The 22269-nt window shown below is 42.2% G+C and overlaps 1 protein-coding gene across 1 annotated transcript in view; it reads right to left on the minus strand.

Moving 5' to 3' along the window:
• Positions 1-213: 213 nt before the first annotated feature.
• Positions 214-22269, minus strand: part of LOC146811605 (extracellular calcium-sensing receptor-like) — a 189623-nt gene continuing 167567 nt past the window's right edge. The window contains exons 7-8 of the mRNA XM_085615083.1: positions 18293-18416; positions 214-1133 (exon numbers count right to left, since the gene is read on the minus strand). Of these exons, the coding sequence (XP_085471209.1) occupies positions 214-1133; positions 18293-18416 (1044 nt within the window). The remainder of the gene's footprint in view (positions 1134-18292; positions 18417-22269) is intronic.

Genomic DNA, 22269 nt, shown 5'->3' on the forward strand with positions numbered 1-22269 from the left:
CAAATTAGAACTTGCTATTTGATAGCAAACTCCTAATATATCTGCTGTTGAATTATTAGGATGTCATTCCCAGTTGTTCCTGTGATGTGATGTAGACTTTGTGGAATTGAACAATTGCTTATATGTGTGCTACATATGTAATGTGCACCTTTCTCCAGTAGGTGAAGTACATTTTATGGAAAACTAACCACATATGATCAATTGTTAGCATTGTTATTTATTTTTCAAACTTGACTTTGATTTTGAAGATAAGTAGTCTCTTGTGTTCCTCTCTGGCCTCCAAAATATTATGAATACTTTGGGACCAAATATACAAAAGAAAAGTCCAGCGCCAGATGACAAAATTGCAAAAACCTCAACAGCAATCATATACTTTCCCTTTGTGCTCAGATAAGCTGGTATGAATGACAACCAAACACTGACGAACACTAGCATGCTGAATGTGATAAACTTGGTTTCATTGAAGCTGTCAGGTAAGTTCCTGGCTAGAAAGGAGATCAAGAAACTGGCACAAGCTAAGAGCCCCATGAAGGCCAGCATACTGTAGAACCATCCAACGGAGTCCTCATTGCATCCAAGGAATATCTCTTTCACGGCAGGGCTAGTGCTATGTTCTGGGAAAGAAGGGGAGGTTGTCAGCCAAGCCACTCCAATAGTCACTGGAATTAAAGTACAGGTCAGAACAATGGTGTAAGCAATCTTTGGACTTAAGAACTTCTTAAGATTGCTATTGGGATTGGTGGCTCTGAAGACTATGACAACTGTGATAGTTTTAGCAAGCACACATGAAATAGAAAGGGAGAAGAGGACTCCGAAGATGATTTGCTGTAACATGCAGGTCCATTTTGTGGGACGGCCAATGAAATTCAATGCACAGAGAAAGCACAGCATGAGTGAGATGAGCAGCAGGTAACTGATGCCACGGTTGTTAGCTTTCACCACTGGAGTGTCCCGATACCAAACAAAGACACCAAAGACACAGAAGGCATTTAGGAAGAAGACAATAGACATTAAAGCTAAAATCATACCAAGAGACTCCTCATAGGACAGGAAGCTAATAGATTTTGGTATACATCTATCTCTTAAGATACTGGACCAGTGGTCATCAGGGCACTTCATGCAGTCTGAGGAATCTAGGAAAGACAGTGAAAACTAAACTTAGTTGAGGTAATCAAAATGTAAAAAACAGATTTGTGGTATACATATAACAATGGTAAGTAAAAGTAAAAAATAAATTACTAGTCATTGTGAACGTTCACTTTTTCAGTATCGGCGAACCTGTTGTCAATAGTCACATCATATTTTCCATAACACTGATGTTTAATCTAATGAATTTGGCTTCACGTTAGAAAAATGTTATGGGTAGGAAAGCTCCCAGAAATGCTAAACATTTATTCTTATAGGGAATTTTCTGTTGCAGCTGTATGAAAGACTATTGTAGGATGTTAACAAACTTGTGTGAGGTGAAGTGATGTAGTGCAACTTGTGATATGGTTTGATTTTATGAAGATCTGTTCAGCACCTTTTGCAAAAATGCCTTAAAACTAAGGGTCAACTGAACTTAAATTAATTATAGGCATCTGGAATGTGGGGCTGCCATGCTGAATAGTCCAAGTGGAGAGGTGTGGTGCAGCGGCCAGGGCAGCTGACTTCGGAGCACAGCGTTCACGGTTCGATCTCCGGGGACAACTCAGCACCATGTGACTCTGGGCAATAGCTCCACAACGCCCCCCAGCGCCTTGAGACCCATAAGGGTGAGTAATACGCGCTTTACAAATATGGATTAACTTTTTTTTTTCCAAGTCAGTCAGTGAAAAACTGAAGTAGCAAGGAGCCTGATTGGAGGAGTGAACAATTTGTGCAGATTATATCATTCCGTGCATCACAAATCACAAGACCGAAGGCAAAGTGGCTTCTTAATTTTCCCAGGATATCTGTTATATGATGTTTGAATCAAATATTAATTTTGGGGCAGTTAGCTTCAAAATGTGCTTTTGCAAACAAGGAAATGTTTTTTGAAAACAGTAAGTGAAATACTGGACTATATGTTTGACTGTAGTAAATTAATTGGATCGTTTAAAAACACATTATTTGCTTTATTAAAAAATCATTCTGTCTATAAAAGGAAGAGATTTTTTAGGCTGCTGCCTGCAAGGTGCATATTACAACAGGTACTGATTGGCACTATAATGTTCTTTCATGAATAGAAAGTTGATTAAACAACACACAAATGTAAAGATCTGTAGAGTAGTTTGAGTTCTCACTGTGACGTCATTCAAGAATTTTGGAAATCATGCTTTGGTTTGTTAAAAACATATTAAGTTTGTTGAAGGGAAAGATTGTTAACGTTGTTATCTGCAAGGTACAGCTTACAATGGATGTTGTCCTGAAATAGAATATTCATCTTTTGTCAACTTTCGTCAACAAAATGTTTATAAAACAATGGGCAATGTTAATGTTGCACAGATAGGTTGGAGCTGCCATGAAAGGCCCATATTGTATAGGGACCTCTGAAATATATTTCCATACTGCAACGGTTGTTAAAGATGGTTTTCCGTACCACTCCGTTCATTGCAATAACATCACTCAGTTATATATGGTTCAGTGACTAAATATCGAGGGACATAATATAGAATGCCCAAAATATCGACGCCAAAATATAGAAGGACAGAATATCGACTTCCTATCTACAAACAGGTAAGTACTAAAATATTGATTCCAAAATATAGAATGTTAGAATATAGTTAGCTAAAATATCGAATTTTTTAAATGTATTAAAAATAATATAAAAGTAATTAAATATTAAAAACAATTAAATAAAACATACATAATATAATATAAAAAAGCTTAAAATGTAAACATAATAAAAGTAATGTAAAAAAAGTAGAGATTTTGTTGGCTAGTGAGAGCGTAAAAATTACTATTCCCACTCCAGTGAGTGCAACAGTAGGGAAAACGTTGGATAGCGTAGGGGTAAAAATCACTATTCCCACTCCAGAAACTGTAACAGTAGGGAAAGCATTGGATAGCTGGAAGGGAAAAATTACTATTCCCACTCCACTGAGTGCATCAGTAGGGAAAGCGTTGGATAGCGTAGGGGTAAAAATTACTATTTCCATTCCAGTGAGTGCAACAGTAGGGAAAACGTTGGATAGCGTAGGGGTAAAATTTGCTATTCCCACTCCAAAGAGTGCAACAGTAGGGAAAGCATTGGATAGCGGGAGAGTAAAAATTACTATTCCCACTCCAGAGAGTGCAACAGTAGGGAAATCGTTGGATAGCGGGAAGGGAAAAATTACTATTCCCACTCCAGTGACTCCAACAGTAGGGAAAGCATTGGATAGCATAGGGGTAAAAATTACTATTCCCACTCCAGAGAGTGCAACAGTACAGAAAGCATTGGATAGCAGGAAGAGAAAAATTACTTTTCCCACTCCAATGAGTGCAACAGTAGGGAAAGCGTTGGATAGCGTAGGAGTAAAAATTACTATTCCCACTCCAGTGAGTGCAACAGTAGGGAAAACGTTGGATAGCGTAGGGGTAAAAATTACTATTCCCACTCCAAAGAGTGCAACAGTAGTGAAAGCGTTGGATAGCGGGAGGATAAAATTTACTATTCCCACTCCAGAGAGTGAAACAGTAGGGAAAGCGTTGGATAGCGGGAAGGGAAAAATTACTATTCCCACTCCAGTGAGTGCAACAGTAGGGAAAGCGTTGGATAGCGTAGGGGTAAAAATTACTATTCCCACTCCAGTGAATGCAACAGTAGGGAAAACGCTGGATAGTGTAGGGGTAAAAATTACTATTCCCACTCCAAAGAGTGTAACAGTAGGGAAAGCGTTGGATAGCAGGAGGGTAAAAATGACTATTCCCACTCCAGTGAGTGCAACAGTAGGGAAAGAGTTGGATAGCGGGAGGGTAAAAAATACTATTCCCATTCCTGAGAGTGCAAAAGTAGGGAAAGTAATGATTAAATTTTAAAATAAGATTACATTAATTATCAATACCAATAAAAAGTTAATTCAAAATAATTACCAATTAATAAAAATTAATTACCATTGAAGAAAATTATTTGCCAATTAATAAAAAATAATTACCAATTAATTATCAATTAATTATCAATACATATAAATAAAAATTAATACTTACTTTATTACAATCAATTTACTTCTCACCCAATACCCCTATAAACCCACAACCCACTCCCAATAATAACAAATACAATTAACATTATTATCAAATAATCAATTAATAAAAATTATTTAGCAATTAATAAAAATTAATTACCAACTCATACAAATTAATTACCAATTAATACAAATTAATTAACAATTAATAATTATTTATCAATTATCAATACACATAAATAAAAAATGTAATATTTACTTTATTACTATTATTTACTTCCCACCCAATTCCCCTATAAACCCACCGTACATACGGGGGTGGGGGTATGCTCCGTACATACACGGGTGGGGGTACGCTCCGTAAATACACGGGTGGGGGTACGCTCTGTACATACACGGGTGGGGGTATAATCCGTACCTCCGGGGGGGGCTTGGGGTACGGCGCGTACATACGGGGGGGCTGGGGGGGTGTTCGGCGCGTATGCGGGCACATGTTTGGACGTCTCCATGGTTGCTATTGATGTTCGCTCCGTACGGTGTTTTTTCCATACGGTTGTACATTCGGACGGACGGATCGTACTTGCGCGCTCGGACTTCAGTTTTCCGAATCGTACGTAAAACTGTCCGGGGACGTGTCGGACACTTTTCCCGATCCGAGGACGTGTCGGGGAATTTTCCCAATGCGATTCGTATGGACTTTTTCACATACGAATCGTACTTGCCAGTTTGTACGGGACTTGTACGATTCGTACGGAAAAAAATCCGGATACGATTCGTACGGGGAATATTTTTAACGGATCGGAATCGGCACCTCTATGTGAGGTTTTCCAATGGCTTTTTGAGATTGTTTGTTAATTTACATTAATGACTGACAAGCAAAGGTATCTAAATTGCATCTTTAAAAAATATTTTTAGTGATTTATTGAGGCTTTTTCATTTTAGCTGCATCTATCACACATATTGGTTATAATGGAGATAAAGAGCTTTCAGCCATGTGCAAGCAGACCCTTACGTCAGTACATGCTCCAAGGTGCACCGAGGAGAGCAGCGGGCTAAGGCCTCAAGTCCTGTCAGATCTTCGGCCAGGTCACTGCACCATTTTATCAGCTGTACACACAACCTTGGTTTTGTGGAGCGAGGCCTGTGTCACCACTTTACCACAGGTCTGACAATTCATGGCTTTTTACAATTAGCACTGGGCACAGGGCGCTGTCAGTCCACACTCCGGCAAGCTTGCTACATGAATAATAATAATCTGGCATTTGTAAAGCGCGCAGCTACCTACCAACGGAGGTGTCTCGGTGCTGTACTTATACCGCAGAGGAACCCATCCTGGCTTTCCCTGTGAAGTGACCACTCCTGGGCACCCCCAAGGTGCAGCCAGGCATCCCCTGCGCTGTTGGGGCCGTTGTGGAGATTAAGCAAGCTATTGCCCAGAGTTGCAGAGTGGGACCCATGATTAGAATAGGCACCGAGGCGAGAAATATCAGGTCCGAGGAAATTAAGCCCAAGACCCGCCGAAGCGGAAATTGAACCCTGGTCCCGGGCCGGACCTCTGTATCAGGGTCTGCCACTCTAACCATTGAGCCACACTTCTCCACAAGTGCTTGCATCAGCCCTCATGCCACTCTGTCTGCTGAACATGTCCTTTAGTTATGTTCTGCAAGCTCCGAATGCAAGGCCTTAACCTGCAGTCGGAATTTCACTAGTGCCGGCTACATGTGTCCCACTGCACAATATTTGCTCTAGACTCAGAACTTGGCTTTAACTGTGCTGGACCTTCTGACCAGTCATGGCTGATGCAAGTAAGCACAGTGGGGCGGTGGAGCGAAGCGGGGTGGGGTGGGGGAGGAATTAGATGAAATAGGTTTTATTTATTTCTTTAATTTTACCTATTCTGTTGTCTGCCGACTTCTCATCCTCTCACCCGCCCGCCCCGCTACACCCCACCCCTCTTACCTGCACCAGCCGCTGCTGTCTATCAACCTCTGAATTAGAGGCCTCGAAGGTTTGGGATTGGGGTTGTAATTTGTCAAATCTGCATGTACTTTGGCAGACCTTCAGCAGGAGATCCACTCCTGTAATTTCAACTTACTTGAAAATTCATCAACTAGCACCCCAGCTAGTAATAAATCAGAGGAATTTTGATTGGTTTATAACTTTTTTAGTTTTAGAGAAATTTTCACAGGTCTGTCCGTTCATGCATCTACGTTTTCCCAGGAAACGGCCACTACAATGCGGCCATTTCCACGCATTACCTCAACCACGCATGCATTACCTCGCAATCGTGGTTACCACAAATAGTCGTTACCACGCATACCTTTACTACGAGATACGTAGTAAAGGCATGTGTGTTGAAGGCTAAAATTAAAAAAGGGGGCTTGGGGGGTCTCATCCCCCCAAAAAACGCACCTGTTTCCGTAGCAAAGTGGAGGCAGTCGGCGTCGTTAGAGGAATCAGAAAGACACTTCCGCTTCCTCTTAACGGTGTGCAACGTCACCATGGAAGAGCATGGAGAGGAGATGACATGGAGAGGTAAGGGGAATTTTAGATTTAAAAAAATACATATATAAATATTGAGGGAGTTATGTTACACAGGGGTCAGATTTTAGGGTTAAGGGCAGGGGAGGGGTATTTGTAAGTAGGGTTTAGGGGTGGGGGAATCGCGAAGGGAAGCATTTTAAGGGTTCCGGGCAGGGGTAATTCTAAGAAGGATTGGGGGCTGGGGGTGGGGGTGTCGCGCAGGGGTACCGGGGAGGGGTATTTAAAAAAAAAAATAGAGAACGAGAGAGGGAAGGGGGCAAGGGAGCACTTATAGGAAATGGGCAAGGGGTCTGAGATAACCTTTACCAAGAGTATGCCATTAGCATGCATGAATTTACAACGAAAATCGTTGTAAAGGTATGCGTGGTAAAGGAATATTCGTGGTAAAGATTATGCGTGGTAATAGCATTCACGTTGTAACGCATGCGTGGTAAAGGCATGCGTTGCAACAGAATGCGTTGTACCATCCTACAACCCGTTTTCACATGGCAAGTTTTGTGCGGGTCCATCTATATGGAAAAAAAGTTAGTGGTGAATCTCAAAAAAAGTTTCATTTCAATTCACATAGGTAATTTTGCTCTACATTACAGCAAAAGCTTCTGAATGAAATTATACGAAACTTAGCATGGTGGGCTGATCTGGCTGCAGGAGAGCCTTGTATGGTGGAATGCAGATACAACAGAGTTTCTTCACTTCTGGCTTGTGAAGGAAGACTGGGTGTGTAATGGTTGGCCAAAGAAGTTTCCCCCTCCTCCTCCTCTCGCCTCAGTAGCCAGGAATCTCGCGGTCAAGATTCACACCAAGCTTAACTTTCATTCCCAGGTCCTCTCTGTAGCTGGGGCTTGCTTTTGTGTATTGTGGTCCAGCAAAAAATGTGTAGAACTTCTCCCTTCATCTGCCCACAAGACAGTTATCTATGCATTATTTACTGCCAGGCTGGACTTCGAGAATATACTTTATCTCAGGATCCCGGAAAAAATGGGTCAAATGATTGCAAACTATACAAAATGCAGCAGCTCTCCTGTTCTGGGCATTCGCAGACACGACTCGGTGACCAGACACATTTACAATCTACATTGGCTTTCAATTAAAAAAAAAGATCATTTTTAAACCTCTAGTTTTTGCGCATCAGGGCTTCTATAAACGTGTCCCTCTATATCTGATTAATAGGATTAATCCATACCATCCCTCTCACCAGCTTAGATCCTCGTCTGCACACCAAGTTAGAGTGCTATGCTTTCAGCGCATTAGATGCGGTGAACGTTCCTTTTCGGTGTTGGCTTGCGGAGAATGGAACGCCTCTTGCTTTAAAAAGTATCTCCCAAGAAAGCCCTTTCATAAAGGCCCTTAAGAGGCATCTGTTCGCTCTGGTATAAGGTGGCATAGGTGGTCTTAGCAACTGTGACCTAGGTTGGATATAGCGCTGGGACAAGCTGTTAGAGTAGTTGAGGGCCTTATAAAGTCCTTCATCCATGTATTCATTATAGTAAAACAGTACTCAGAAAATGTGCTTTTTGTTGTTTTATGTATAACTACTAGTAGTTTTTGAGATATTTATATCTGAAAAGTTGTTGGTCAAGCTTGAAACTCACAAGTTCGAATTTTTGATAAAACGTAATTGTCTGATAAAGAGCTTGAAATATGTTTTTCACCATCATGAAATCTGAAAATTTCACAGAGAGTGGAACACACATGAAGACTGTTTCCAGGGAACAGAGGAAAAAGATAAGTAGATACATGTATTGGAAACTATTCTACAAAAAGAGGAAACTGTACTTAGCACCCTGCAAGAAAGTTTCAAAGCAGAGGGGAGATGAATGATAAAAGGTGCAGGCTAATGTGCAGGTTGAACATAAAATAGGCTTCATAGATGAGTTGTACATTTGCAATAAATTGAAAGCATGGAATTGAAGCCTTTGAGGAATTTAAAACACAAAAAATAACTGTTGTGGTTTTTCTCCTACTTTTTGCCTTCCAGCCTCCTGTTTTTGCTGACTTTAGTACTCTGTGCACTTTACCACTGCTAAACAGTGAGAAAGTGTTTGTCCCTTTCCTTTAACAATGGTAAGATTGTTTTACATCCAATTGGCTTATTTAGTTTACTTGAATACAAAAAGGATGAGGGTAGAGGATATTAGAGACCGCACCTAACAAATGAACAGCGTCTCAAGGTATCGAATAGTGCAAGGAACCAAGGAGCACTCCCCTCTATACTCCTTAACTAGGAACAAGTCCTACAACAACATTAAATGCAAAAAGGTTCAGCACTATACAGCATATTATAAAAATGCCACATCAAATTTCAAGACAGTTAGCACACGAAAAGACGTCCAAATCCAAATTCAGTTCGAACTGAAACATGTGGACCACACAAGCTGCGGGTTATTATGCCACTGCTGACATTGTATACTTTATAGAAGTTTTTCGAATATTGGATTTTCAATCACCTGAACTGCACAAACATCTATAAGAATTTACTTTGTGCCACACTGTGAAGCCCTGAAGAAGTCTCTTTGGGAGACAAAACGCGTTGGCTATGGCTATGATTCTCTGCCTTTGGGAAAATAAAGAAAAATCCTTTTAAGAAAAATAAAGAGAAACCATTTCAAGAAACACACATCTTGAATTTGGACGTCTTTTCGTGTGCTAACTGTCTTGAAATTTGATGTGGCATTTTTATAATATGCTGTATAGTGCTAAAACTTTTTGCATTTCTTATTTAATGTACTTGTAAGTCCCTAATAAAGTAGTTCTACATATACCCTTGGCGTGTAAATGAAATGCTACTAGTGGACCTAGACAAACCAGAGGGCAGGGTGCAGTGTATTAAAAAAATTGGACATGTACTTTAAAGTTCTACATGTCTTGGTAGAGAGAAAATCTCAAATTTGATTTTCAATACTATGCGGCATACCTCTACTGTAGGGTAACATTCGATTAGCTTATTACATTTAATAAGTGATAATTTCAATTGGGAGCAGGTACGAATGTCAAGTTTGGAGTCCAAATAATTGTAAATAAAAGCCTTTGTTAATGACAAAGTCAGAGTTTAAGTCACAAGCTTTAATGGCAAAGTCGGATTTCGATCCCAAATCTGAAAATGCCACTTTTGGAAAGTTAGAGTTTTCTTGACCTAACCATTTGGTGCCTGCAGCCTGTCTCTAGGTCACATGACTAGGTGTAGCTGACAGTTGGTCTTTGTGTGTTGCTCCTAGACAGTGAGACAAAGAGAAGAGAGGTGTTCAGGATGAGTTTGATGAGGGGGAGGAGCTGTCACCTACCACACTTGCACATCACAAAGCCTCTGCCTGGGCACACTCAGAAAAGGTTTGACACTAGCCTTTTGGGACAACAGACAAGCAGATTTCAGGGCAGGGAGGAAGGGGATGCTTGAAACTTCAGGAAGTAGATTCCTCCAGAACCTTCTCCATCCTTAAAGTGGGAACCAGGTATAAATATTAGACCCTTAAACTCAACTATTCAGTACACAACTGGACCTGTGGACTCAGAAGAATGACTGCTGTGCTGCTCTGCAAGAACAACTCCTACTCTGCTGCCCTCCTTCCCTTCTGCCTGCTGTCCTGCTGTCTGAGTGAAGGACTGGACTTGTTTTTTGACCCAAACCACCATAGTGAATCCAAGGGCCAGTTAGCTGGCCTCCTGATCAGAAGCCTCAGGGAGAGAACAGGCTACATTCACCTTGAACACCATCACCTGAACTCTGCCAGCTGTGAGTCCTGCAGTCCCAAATGGTGCCACCACTAAGCCTGGGCAAAGCACTACGCTATGATCGTGTAGTTTGCGAAGTTCGCGCTACTTCGCACTACGTGAACTGCATGTAGCACAGTGCGAACACGCGTAGCATAGTGTTGCGTAGTGCTGCGGTCATTTTTTGCTTGCTCGCGGTCCTCAACGTCAAGTTGGCGACCGCGAGCAAGCAAAATGACATCCCAGCGAGACTTTTTCCTTGTTCGCGATCAGCAACATCAAGTTGGCGATCGCGAGCATGGAAAATAAACCTCCCGGCGAGATTCCCAACCCGAGGAGGTCAGGTTTCTCATTGCGAGTGGTCGCGTATGCTCGCGACCACTCGCGATGAGAAACTACCAGTTCGCGTTGAGAAAGCTGCCGCTCGAGTAAAAATCTACTCGAGCAGCAGAAAATTACAGCTCGCACTGAGCAAGATGCCATTTTCAATGATTGCACTGTGCCGGTTGCTTGTCCGCACTGTGCAATCATTGAAAACGACATCTGGCACAGTGCGAACAAGGTACTACGCAGTTCGCGAAGTGCTACGCTTAGCTCGCGTAGTGCGAACTGCACTTTGCGTAGCTTCGCGGAGTGCTACTTCGCGAACTACGCCCAGGGTTAGCCACCACAGCCATGGACCCTCAGAAGTAAACCTAAATGTGCTCTGTCAACCCAACTGTGGTCCCAGGAGAGGCAATACGGCAGAACGCATTGCCTCTCAGAAAACTCCACATCGGAGCCGCTGGACAACGCATCATCTCTTAGAACTCCATATCGGAACAGCTGAGCATTGCAACCCCATCTCAGGACTTCACATTGCCCCTCCTGCCTTTTCCAAACCACAACTACATAATGGATCCTCAATGTAGGCATTCGCATCACAAGCCCCTCATCGATGGCATCCTCGACGACGACACAGGACTCTGCATCGCAAGCCCCACAGCATCTTCAGAACCAGCCAGTGCATGACGCACACTCGCCTTAGGACTACACATCCCAAGCCCCTTGTCAACGGTCTCTCGATGATGATGTGGGACCTCGCATCACAGCCTTGCAGCTCCTTTGAACTGGCACCACACTTTGCAACCAGAATTTAAGGTGCTCTTGTTCAGTGGGCCTAACTGGGTTCCCATATCCGGCCAGCATTCCATTGCTGTCAGCCTGGAATTATGACTTGTCCCAGTCCAGCAAAACAGATAACCACTCGTTTGGCGCTTTGTGCATTTTGCCACTATTTTCAATGAAAGCTTTAAAATTACATATCTCTGGTTCTACTGATTGGATTTTTTTGCCATTTTGAGTCTGAAATTATTTATTACATTTTACTCTTTTCTGAATTGGTGAACGATTTTTCTTGTCTTTTGTTTTACTTTATCATTGTCTGAAGTGCAGCATAAATTCTTTCCAAGTTGCCTATAAGGTAAGCCTGGCCGCATTTGTGCCGTTACCAGACCATCAAGCACAGCTTAATTTAGGTTTTGAATTTGAAAACACTCTGACAAGAATTGGGGTTGCTGCTTGAGCAGGGTTTCACCATCCTGAACCAGTAACTCTTTTTCTTACATTTGTGTTCAGATGTGAGGATTAGGACTTGTGTTTGTGGACTGTCATACAGTGATTTTGTGTTATACATTTAAATCCCAGATACATAACCTGAGACCAATTCAACATTGTTTAAATTCTTCTTAGTTTTTTCATTGGCTGTTTTGTTTCCTTTTTGTAAATTTAAGCTCCCTACCTCTTTGTCTTAAATCATGGAAATAGATGTACTCAGTGTGGGCAGCCTCAGCAGGGCTGAGCTGCCGAAACTCTGCAAGGAGGGAGGACTGCCTGGTTAAGAGAGGGCTACCAAACTGGACCTTCAGATAGCCCTCCATGCCTATGAGGAGGTCACAAGGATGCAATCCAACCTTGTCGAGTCTGAAGAGAAGGTTCTTAACGATGATGATCCTGATGAAGGGGAACTCGATTTAGGGGCACAGGAAGGTTTACTGTGGGCCCTTAGTGGGAGCTCCCAGAGGAGATACACTATCTGTCCACTGGATCATTTTGCAAGGCACTGGATAGTTGAGTGAATGACAGTGAAGTAAAGGATTACCAATGGCTTATAATCTGATTGCTAGAGAGCACATGTTCAGTCTTTGTTTTGCAGGTCTGCAAAAACACCTGTTTGATAGCAAACTCACTGACCCCAGAGAGCTTTCCAAGGAGACATACTGCTTGCTCCGCACCAAGGTCTTTAGGATGGTATATGGGGGGATCACTAGAAAGTTGGATGTGGTCCCCACCAGAAGGAGGGGGGGCTACAAACAAAAAAAACAAGGAGTTATATAACGGTCCCTAAAATAGTTCCATGGTCAGGACTCCCAATCCCCATCTGAGTAGAAGAAGCAATGGATCCCTGCTCAAAAGTCCTCAGGGAAGGCATCCCCAAAGTGCTATATGAGCCAACAAGTTGGGCACTACAAGGAGTAAGTCAAGTGTCCTAAGCGTTTACATCCCCCACTGGTCAGCTGACACAAGATACGGCAAGTGTAGCACTTGGGGAGGAGATTGCCTCAATTATCTTGGAGGATTAATGCAGAGGTTACATTAGCATTCCTGGGCACAGAAGGATGGTATTAAAGGCCCATATTTCTAGTTTGCGTTTGAGTTAGCAGAGTTTTACCAACTCCGCACTCCGCTGGGAACGCGAAGTTGAGGCAAAACTCCGACTCCGTGACGGAGCAGAGTACGCCCCTCAGCCCCTGCACCACGGCCCCCCAAAAAAGTAAATAAACTCACTTACCTGCTATTTGGAATCTGTGGGCCGCCTTCCTCCTCGCCGTGGTCCTCGTCCTCACTGCAAACCCCTACATTTTATGTCTTGCGTGGACTGCACATGCACAGTCCATGCAAGACGTAATATGTAGGGGTTGCGACCAGCAACGAGGAGGAAGACGGTGGCAAAGAGGAGACTCCACAGCGAGGAGGAGGGCGGCTCCCTGACGCCAGAGAGCAGGTAAGTGGGTTTTTTGACCATTTAAAAAAAGAATTGTTGGGACTGGGGTGGGGGGAGCAGAGTTCCACTTAGTTTTTTTCAACTCCATGGAACTCCACCGAGTGCCACTCTGCATACTCCGCCCAGGGTTACTTTACTCTACATTATTTAAAGCACATATAATCTTTCTTTTCTTTAGGGTCATATTTGTTTATTTAGATCTTTTTTAGTGATGGAATTTCTTCTCCTGTGAGGCTCCAGAAATGCGTGCACGCGAGCACAAGCGAGATTTGACTTCCTCTAATCTGATATTTGGTTGCTATGAGGACTTCTAATGAGATTTTCTAATGCAGGCGGTCACGAGATGTCGGAGTAAGGGCTTCTTCTCGAGAAGATTTTGTACTTGAGCAGGTGAAAAATGAACTTGAAATGCTGATTTTGCAGCGTGAACTGCACTACCGGTGCTAAATCACAGTGAGAACTGCACGTGGTGCATATTTCCATCCATCGGCGGAACTCCACAGAATTTAGTATTGTTTTTATGTAACTCCATGGATTTCCATGGAGTGAAGTTCTGCCCACCCCTATTGAGCTCATTGTTGAACTACTGTAACAACAAGCAATATCCTTGTCAGCCTAAAAATATATTGTACTATAGAATTGGTTCATTGTTAGAATGATAGGAAATATATACATTAAATATTGCTTTACTGCACAAAGCCTGCAATGGCATTCAAAAGACCATTTATTTACCACCACTTCAGCAGTTCCACAACAAGTGCTGTAAGCACATATGTAAAATCAGATGCACAGGCCCTGCCAACATTAATTTATAGTTTCTTGGACATGTAAGTGTCAATGTGATCTTGTAAATAACTGTGAGACAAATGAGTGCTGCAAAATATTTTATAATTGGATTGCATAGGTAAAGGAACCATATCTCTAGAATCTGACAGGAGTGGTGAGCGCCCACATTTTATGTGCTTACCCTTCAGAGAGGGCACAGAAAAAAAATGAACTAGAGCACCATAAATAATAAGATGGGAACTCATTACATATGTTTGTACATTTTTAAATACATTTTCTTATTAGATAGTGGATTTTCAAAATGTAAGATTAGGTTTATTTGAAACACACTTAAAAGTGTATGTGCCTCACAGATGTTAGAGCAACGTTGCTTTCAATTATTCGATTACTAGCACTTAAACAGTGTCATCTACATTTGATATTTTGTATTCACTGCCATCATGATGACAGACAATGAAACCATATACACAGTTGGGCTGGACTTTTGTGCAGCCACTTTATTTACTTCACATTAAAGTTCAAAAGAACACAGTTACTAGTTTTGCAGACATTACAGAGAAAAAATTAATTTTCACTGTAAAGGTTAAGATTTGTTGTGAATTCAACAGAGTATGTAACATATGTGTGCAGCCATGATAAAAGATATTTTAAGATGATAACATGTAACAGGTTGGTGAATGTAGTTTACACTCTTTTATCAGTTTTAAACCGCCAGCTGAGTTGTGCGGATTTAGCCGCCATGGTAACACTGACTGATTAGGAGGACAGAATTGTGGCTGTAATACCTCTGTAGCTGCTATTCTGTTTTTACTACCTCAACATAGGTGTCAGTACATAGCGGTGCTGACGGGGGCTTGACAGACTTTTGCCAACATATAACTCATATGAGAGGACAGTTCAGGCGGTGGATGGCTTACAATTGATTTTTGACGTTCTGAATGTATCCGTCAATATATAAATTGAGGCCTAAGTCTGAAAATAGAAAGCTTCACCAGGCAAAGGCGCCAAAAGTGTCTGGCCCGCTAGGGACCTTCTCTGGCTGCGAAACTCACATTTTCCCACTGTGAGCTTATCCGCCAAAAGCCAACGTCGGCACTTAGAACGTGTCCAGCTGCTATCCGATGACATGGCGCTCTCTTCAACCACAACCTGCTTACTTGCCTCAGAGACTAAGTCTGAAGATAACACTTAGGATCAGGTTGAAGTGGGTTTCTGTATCTGGCCCATGCTCAATAACGGTCAGCCTTAACTTTTTCTGGTGCTATTTTAAATCTTAAACTTTAAAATTCATATATCTGGTTTCCTTTAATAGATTTGTGTTGTTTTGGTGCCATTTTATTTATTAAAATGTATTCTATTTCCCAAAATTGATTTGACATTTTTCATGTTTTGAGTTCTGACTTTATTGCTATAGTGATAGTGCATAAATACTTTACACATTGCCTCTAGGTTAAGCCTGTCTGCTCTGTATCACACCTAACAAGGCATGCAGCTCAGGTTTAGTTAATGTCTTTAGTGGTTTGCAGGGACAAGAGTTTTGGTATTACTTGAGTGGGTACTCACCTTCCTCCACTAATACTCAAATTTCTTGCACTGAGCATACTCTGTTCTGAATTGTGAAAGATACTCTGCGGACGGTGGAAAATGAAACCCACCTTTCTAGCTGCACCCCTGGTAAACACAACTTAAGAACTGACCTGTGTTTCTAAAGGGGGGAGGCAATTATCATTGGCAAGGAGCACAAATGTAGCTGCGATGGTCACACTTTCTAATGACAACTCCCGTTTATGTTTGGGATTTCACAATCACATACACATACACACACACAAACACACACACAGTATCGCTTATGCATGCCCCTCCACACACACACTCCTAACCTAAAATCTTATATTACTCATGATGAAGTCAGAGGTACCAGTTATTAGAGATTGGATACATTTGACATGAGAGGTAAAGGAAAATTTGTGCCCTGGAATCGATTGATACATCCACCCGCCACTTGTCTGCCAATGGCTTGGTTCATACTCCCACCACTATAGATGAGGTACAATGTGGGTGTACATCCTCTGCAATTGATCATATCATTCTGCAGGGGAACAATCAAATGAAGAACATGTTCTGCACCTCAGCAGGACTTGCAAACCAAGAATAAACAGAAGAGCCAGACTATTGCAAATATCCAGGTGGTCCATGGCTTTTAAGGCCTAGAGGGGTATCGACCCAACCAGCATAATTCCAAATGAAACACTTGAAACATGATACTAGACTGACTTGTCTATCCATGTCTATACCTCATTACTTAATAAAATACCTGGAGTCCTTCTTTATCTCCTGCTTAGCACTTCCTGAGGGTACCCTAATTTGTGATATTCTACGTCTTTGCTGCCCACCAACATTTGTACTTTTCCTTTTGTGCCCTTCTGTCAAGAAGATGTTCAGTACTCGCAAACAATCAATAATTTGTCTCGTTTTCCAATTCTTTCTCTCATGTTCTGACAACTTGAAGTCTCAATTGAAAGACCAAACTTTGGATGATTTCATAGTGGAATTTCCTATAACTTCTTCATCCAAGGAATGGCCATAAATATCGAGAAGGAAGTAGAATGAGTACTGCTGTGTCCACTTTGCCCATGATGAGGCAGATGTTGTCAGTTTCCACAATGAGATCTGCTTCACTGCTATGTTTGGGTCTGAACCCTGATTAGGAGGGATCAAGGTGATGATTATCATTAAGGTAATTGTTTAGCTGGGTATTGATGAGCTTCTCAAGGATGCTGGCTGGTAGTGGAAGAAGGAGATAGGTCTGTAGTTAACCATGGCTACGGGGTCTGCTGAAGGTTTCATGAGGTGTAACGAGAGTGGCATATTTCCAGGAGTCCGGGCAGGTGGCTGTGGAGAGTTAGAAGTTGAGAAGTTGAGAATGGGTGTCTGTGCAGCAGATAAGGTCAAGCTTTTTGTGGAGATGCATTGCAGGCAAGGATACGTTGGGCCCAAGAGTGGATGGAGCACATGTTGTTAGCAGTGTCCAGCAGGTCAATGCGGTTGCTAGTGGGGTGTTGTCATCGAAGTGAAGGACTTTGAGGGTGAGGAGGCTCAGTGGGGGGGCAAAGTTGTTGTAGATGCAGTTGATTTTGCTTGTGAAGTACTGGGATAGTTGAGTACATAATTCCTGGGATGAGTTGGTGGTTGTGGAAATGGCTGATGGGGACTTGAATTCCTTCAAGATGGTGAAGATTTTGTTGGTGGTGTTGGATATGTTTTTGGAACTGTTCGGGGAGGGATCCTGTGCTGGGAACAAAAATGTTTACTACGTGGCTCCATGAATGATGGTGGCTGCTTAGGAAACCTCAGTGCCTTCAGAGGAGTCGCTGTGGTGGCGGCTCTGCTGGAGCCACAGCATGCTCTGCCAGGCAGGAAGAGATCTCCAAATTTGGATGTAAATGACCACCAGAATTTTCACATCCAATTGCATGATATCTAGTGATCCATGATCTACACAACACAAGAGAGTTTTGTAATAAAACGCAAGTCCTTATATTTCCTTATTCTATTTTTTGATTCCTGTTCATGTACAGCCATCACATAGACATCTAGTCAGCATATTTTCATCCTTTTTTTAATTTTATCAAGGTAAGTATTCACGGTTTTTGCAGTGTCATCCATGGTATAATCAATAAAACCAATCTTTTTTAGGCATCGTTTATGGCACTAATGTTTTTTGGAGTTGCATTTCATCCAATGTCGGCATTACAGAAATGAAATACCCATACCCTACAGATTTAGATAAGCTTTTATGGGGCAGGATTGAATCTGTACAGAGACATAACACACCAGGCTGCCACTCTATAGTCAACATTAAATTAATAGTGACTCTACAGAACATTAGTGGCATCAAAGATGTCTTACAAAAACTGCTTTCATTGATAAAGTCATCAACACCACTTGATGGTTGTTTGAAAAGACAGAAGAGAGGGATAATCGATCAAAGTCTGAGCAGCCTCTTTGCATTAATGCCTTTCACCAATAAATTAATTGCATTTATATATTTTTTAACTAACTTAAGCCTCTTAATGTGACTCACCTGTTTGGTTAGTAATACTTCCTTCAGAGCATAGGACACACTCAAAGCAACATCTAGGCTTCCCTTCTATAGCTGATTTTCTATAACCTGTGCGACACGGCTCACTGCAAATGGAGACAGGTACCTGAACACAAGGAAGTGGTAAAGAGTGCAGAAAAGAATTTAAAACATACATGAATCAGATCTATTTCTGTAGTGTGTAAACACAGGATGATTTTCACAGTAGTTAAACTGTCTAACTTGAATTCAGCACATACGTACAAATTAGTTTAGACTGACAACATGTTAGAGCCTTATACAGCAAACCTTTTCCACAAGTGAGTTGGCCTTGCATGTTGAAATGTTCTCATATCCACATGCAAAACTGGAAACAGATTCAAAAAGGCAGGAGAAACATATGTTTCTATTCTAAAATGTAAGTTTTTTAAATTCACCTTTTGCTTCAAAACTTAACATGCAAACTGCGCATGCGTGTCACTGTCACAACGATAGTGAGTCTTCCCCAATGGAATGTCAGGTTGGTGGTTTTAGAAATGCAACACAAGAGGTAAATACCTGCAAAATCATGACTTTGCTAGACATTCATAGCATTTGCCATGGCATTCCTACAAAGATCAGCACTTCAAACGTATGTTTTGGCACAGCAACAAAGACATAAGTGTTATGTTATGCTATGTGTAGTTGTAAAGCGCACTATCATCTGCAATGGTATCCTGGCACTAAGCAGGTGTGTTTGCCTATCACTGCCTATGGTACGTTCGTTAATTGAAAAACAAGGTCTCCAGCTTTGTGCATAATTCAAGAAGAGAGGAGTGGGCTCTGATGTGGAATGGCAGGTACTTCCGTGCTTTAGGAGTGATGTAACAGAACACCCATCCTCCTAATCTGGTTCTGTTTATGTGTTGGATGTTTGCAAGCAGGAGTCCTACAGAGCAGAGTGGTCTGGGTGGTTGGTGTAAGGAGATGTGACTGTTCAGGTAGGTGGGGACCAAGTTGTGTAGTGGCTTGAATTTGTGGGTGAAGAGTTTGAAATGAGGACGTTTTTGTATGCCGAGCCAATGGAGCTCCCTGAGTTGTGGCCTGATGGGAGTTCTTTGTGGAAGGTTGAGGGTGATCATTACTGCTGAGTTCTTGATGGTTGGTAATCTTCTAGTGAGTTGCTTTGAAATACCAATATCGAATGTGATCCTGTAATCCAAGAACTTGGTGACTAGGACATGATTGACAGATTTTCTAGCATTGCTTGGGAGCTATTTGAATATCTTCCTTAGCATCTTCAGTGGTTGGAAGTAGGATGCAGTGATGACATTGACTTATGTGGGCATGTTTAGTTTGCTGTCAATGATTATTCCAAGGTTCCTGGCATGGGTGCTGGGTGCGAATGTGACTTTTGCCAGCAACAAGTTGGAGTCCCTTCTTGAGGTGCTCTTACCAAAGGTCACTACTTCTGTCGTGTCTGTATCGAGCTTCAGACAGTTGGCTTTCATCTAGTTTGTGACTTTGGTCATCAGGTGCTAAACTTTTTTCTTGTGTTGGGGCTCTTGTCTAATAGAGAGAACATGAGTTGAGTGTCGTTGGGTTAGGAGAGGAGGTTGATGTGTGCACAGATGACGTTGTCCAGAAAGATCATGTATGTGTTGAAGAGGGTAGGGAGCCAGGTCGTCTGCCTCTTGCAGTACTCAAGAAATCAGGAGGAGGCTATGATGTTTTGAGGGAGTCTGTTCCATGCTTTGGAGAATAAACTAAATCCTGCTCTCCTCTTTTGAATGTGGGAGGGAATTAGAGTGAGTGTGAGGCAGAGCGTAGGTATCTGGCAGATTGGCGAAAGTGTATGCAGCTGTTCAGGTATACTGGTACTGTTTTATGTAAAAGTGTTAGGGTCAGGTTGAGGGTCAATGTTGCTGTATATCATGGCGAATTTGTTACAGAACAATTTTGAGAGCTTGTTGCAAATGTCTTGTGAGTGTGTGATGTTGCTGGAGGCAGCAGGAGGTGCTGTGAAATCTTTGATGATTGTGAAGATTTCATTGCTGCTGTTAGTGCCGGCATAGATTCAATCTGCAGAGCTGTACACATGGTGTACTGTATCTGCTGGTGGTAGCATCTTAGGGCTGATTTGAATATTTCTTTATCCGTGGTGCTGTGGCTTGATGTCAGAACCATTACCGACAAGAAGCCTTCTATCTGCACTATCAGTGCCCATCAACCAATGAGAAATAAAAAGATCCTAAGAACTCTGACTTGGAGCAAGGCCTGGGAAGCATGGAACCTTAAGATGGCCGACGCTCTGGGGGAGTTAACGTTCTAGTCTTTCTCATTGTTCCAGAACTCTATGTGAAGCGCGCAACTTAGAACGTTGGCGCACTTCACCTGAACCCGTCACTCTAGCAGCAACCTTGAGTCCGAGTTAGTTTTAGTGAGGGCATTTCCCGTAGTTACCTGACAGGAAGAAATTCTGTATACGTCTACCCAGAACCGTAGCAGTTTCGGAATTCGTGTCTGCGTGTTAAGTTTCACCTCGAGCCTACCGCTCCTGAGGTAGTGTTCGACTGGAGCTCATGCACAGTTTTAGAAAGAGTCTAAGAGTTCCGCAACTGAAAACCCGTCACCTGTTTGAAGGAGGAGAACCATTGTCTGAGAGTCACGCGTCAGTGAGGCGCGTCTGTTCCATTTGCTGAGAGACATTTGACTGGAGAGTCAGTGAAGAGTTCGAAGTTCCACGAGAAGCACCAGAGCTAAGTTTTGAGTCTAAAGTCACACCGTGTAAATGTTATAATGTAAATAAGGAATTGTGTTGTAGTACTACCCAAGTTCTCCTCTCTACGAACTGTTCCTGTGAAGAAGAAAAAGAACATTAGAAATAGAAAACATTCCTAAGAGTGAAAGATAGGTATGACGTAGTTTCTGGGAGTTAAATAGATTGTTGTGAGGTGTAAGAAAAGACCACTAATTTTTGTGTTAACATTAGGAACTATTAGAAGAGAGATACGGAGCAGAAAAATAGCTGTCCAAATAGAAGAGAAGCAACACTGGGTTTACAAGCTGGTATGTTGAAGGGGCTAATAATATAAGACTAAAAGTTATAAGGAGGAAGGAGATTAAATAGAACTAATAAGTCTAATGTTTATTCAGCCTCCTGAACGATCCAACCAGAAGCCAGTATAATAGAAAGAAGACCCAACAGGAAGCAGTCAACCAGTGGCAGTCTCTTCTCTTCTCTTTTGTTATTTTATCCAATCCCCCTACCCCCTCTGGAGAAGGCATTAACGCATCTTTTCATAGTGCTGCGTTGGTGGTTCTTGGAGGTGGTGTTGGGAAAAGGCATCTCTGTTCCTGCGCAAGAAAAAAGGGCTCCTGACAGAGTGAAGTGCCCACGTATTGATTGCGCCCGAACAGAATGGCTGAAGGTTTGGAGTTGCAAAAATTAGGAGAGGTCTTACACATAATACAAAAAGAATTAGCCGCAGTTAGGGATGAAAACAGGGGTTTGAGACAGGAGGTAATGGACACAAGGAGGGAAACAGTCGAGCTGGCAGCTAAGATTTCCAGTTTTAATCCGACATCCAGTTTGAAATTCCCAGACACAGAAGGTGAACACTCCACTTCTAGTGTAGCCACACATGTAGTTCATTCTCTTTCTCCTGTTATTCCTCTAGCCCCCCCAGAAAGATTCAGTGGGGATCCTCAGAAGGCTCAAATCTTTTTGACGCAATGCTCCCTGCACTTCATGTGTCGTCCTTCGATTTTTCCAGACGCACAGTCCCGTGTGGCCTTTATTTTGTCATACCTTAGCGGAGATGCCGCTAGTTGGTCCATGCCCTTAGTCACCAGAGACGATGCTCTTCTCTATCACTTTGAAGATTTCAAAAAAGAATTTTTGAGGATATTTGATCGCCGAAAGATTTCTCAAGCCACAGACAATGAACTTTTAGAATTAAAGCAGGGGAACAAGGATCTTGTAGCATATCTAGCTCAAT

Source organism: Triturus cristatus, chromosome 7 (assembly GCF_964204655.1).
Source record: "Triturus cristatus chromosome 7, aTriCri1.1, whole genome shotgun sequence".
NCBI classification, from domain to species: Eukaryota; Metazoa; Chordata; class Amphibia; order Caudata; family Salamandridae; genus Triturus; species Triturus cristatus.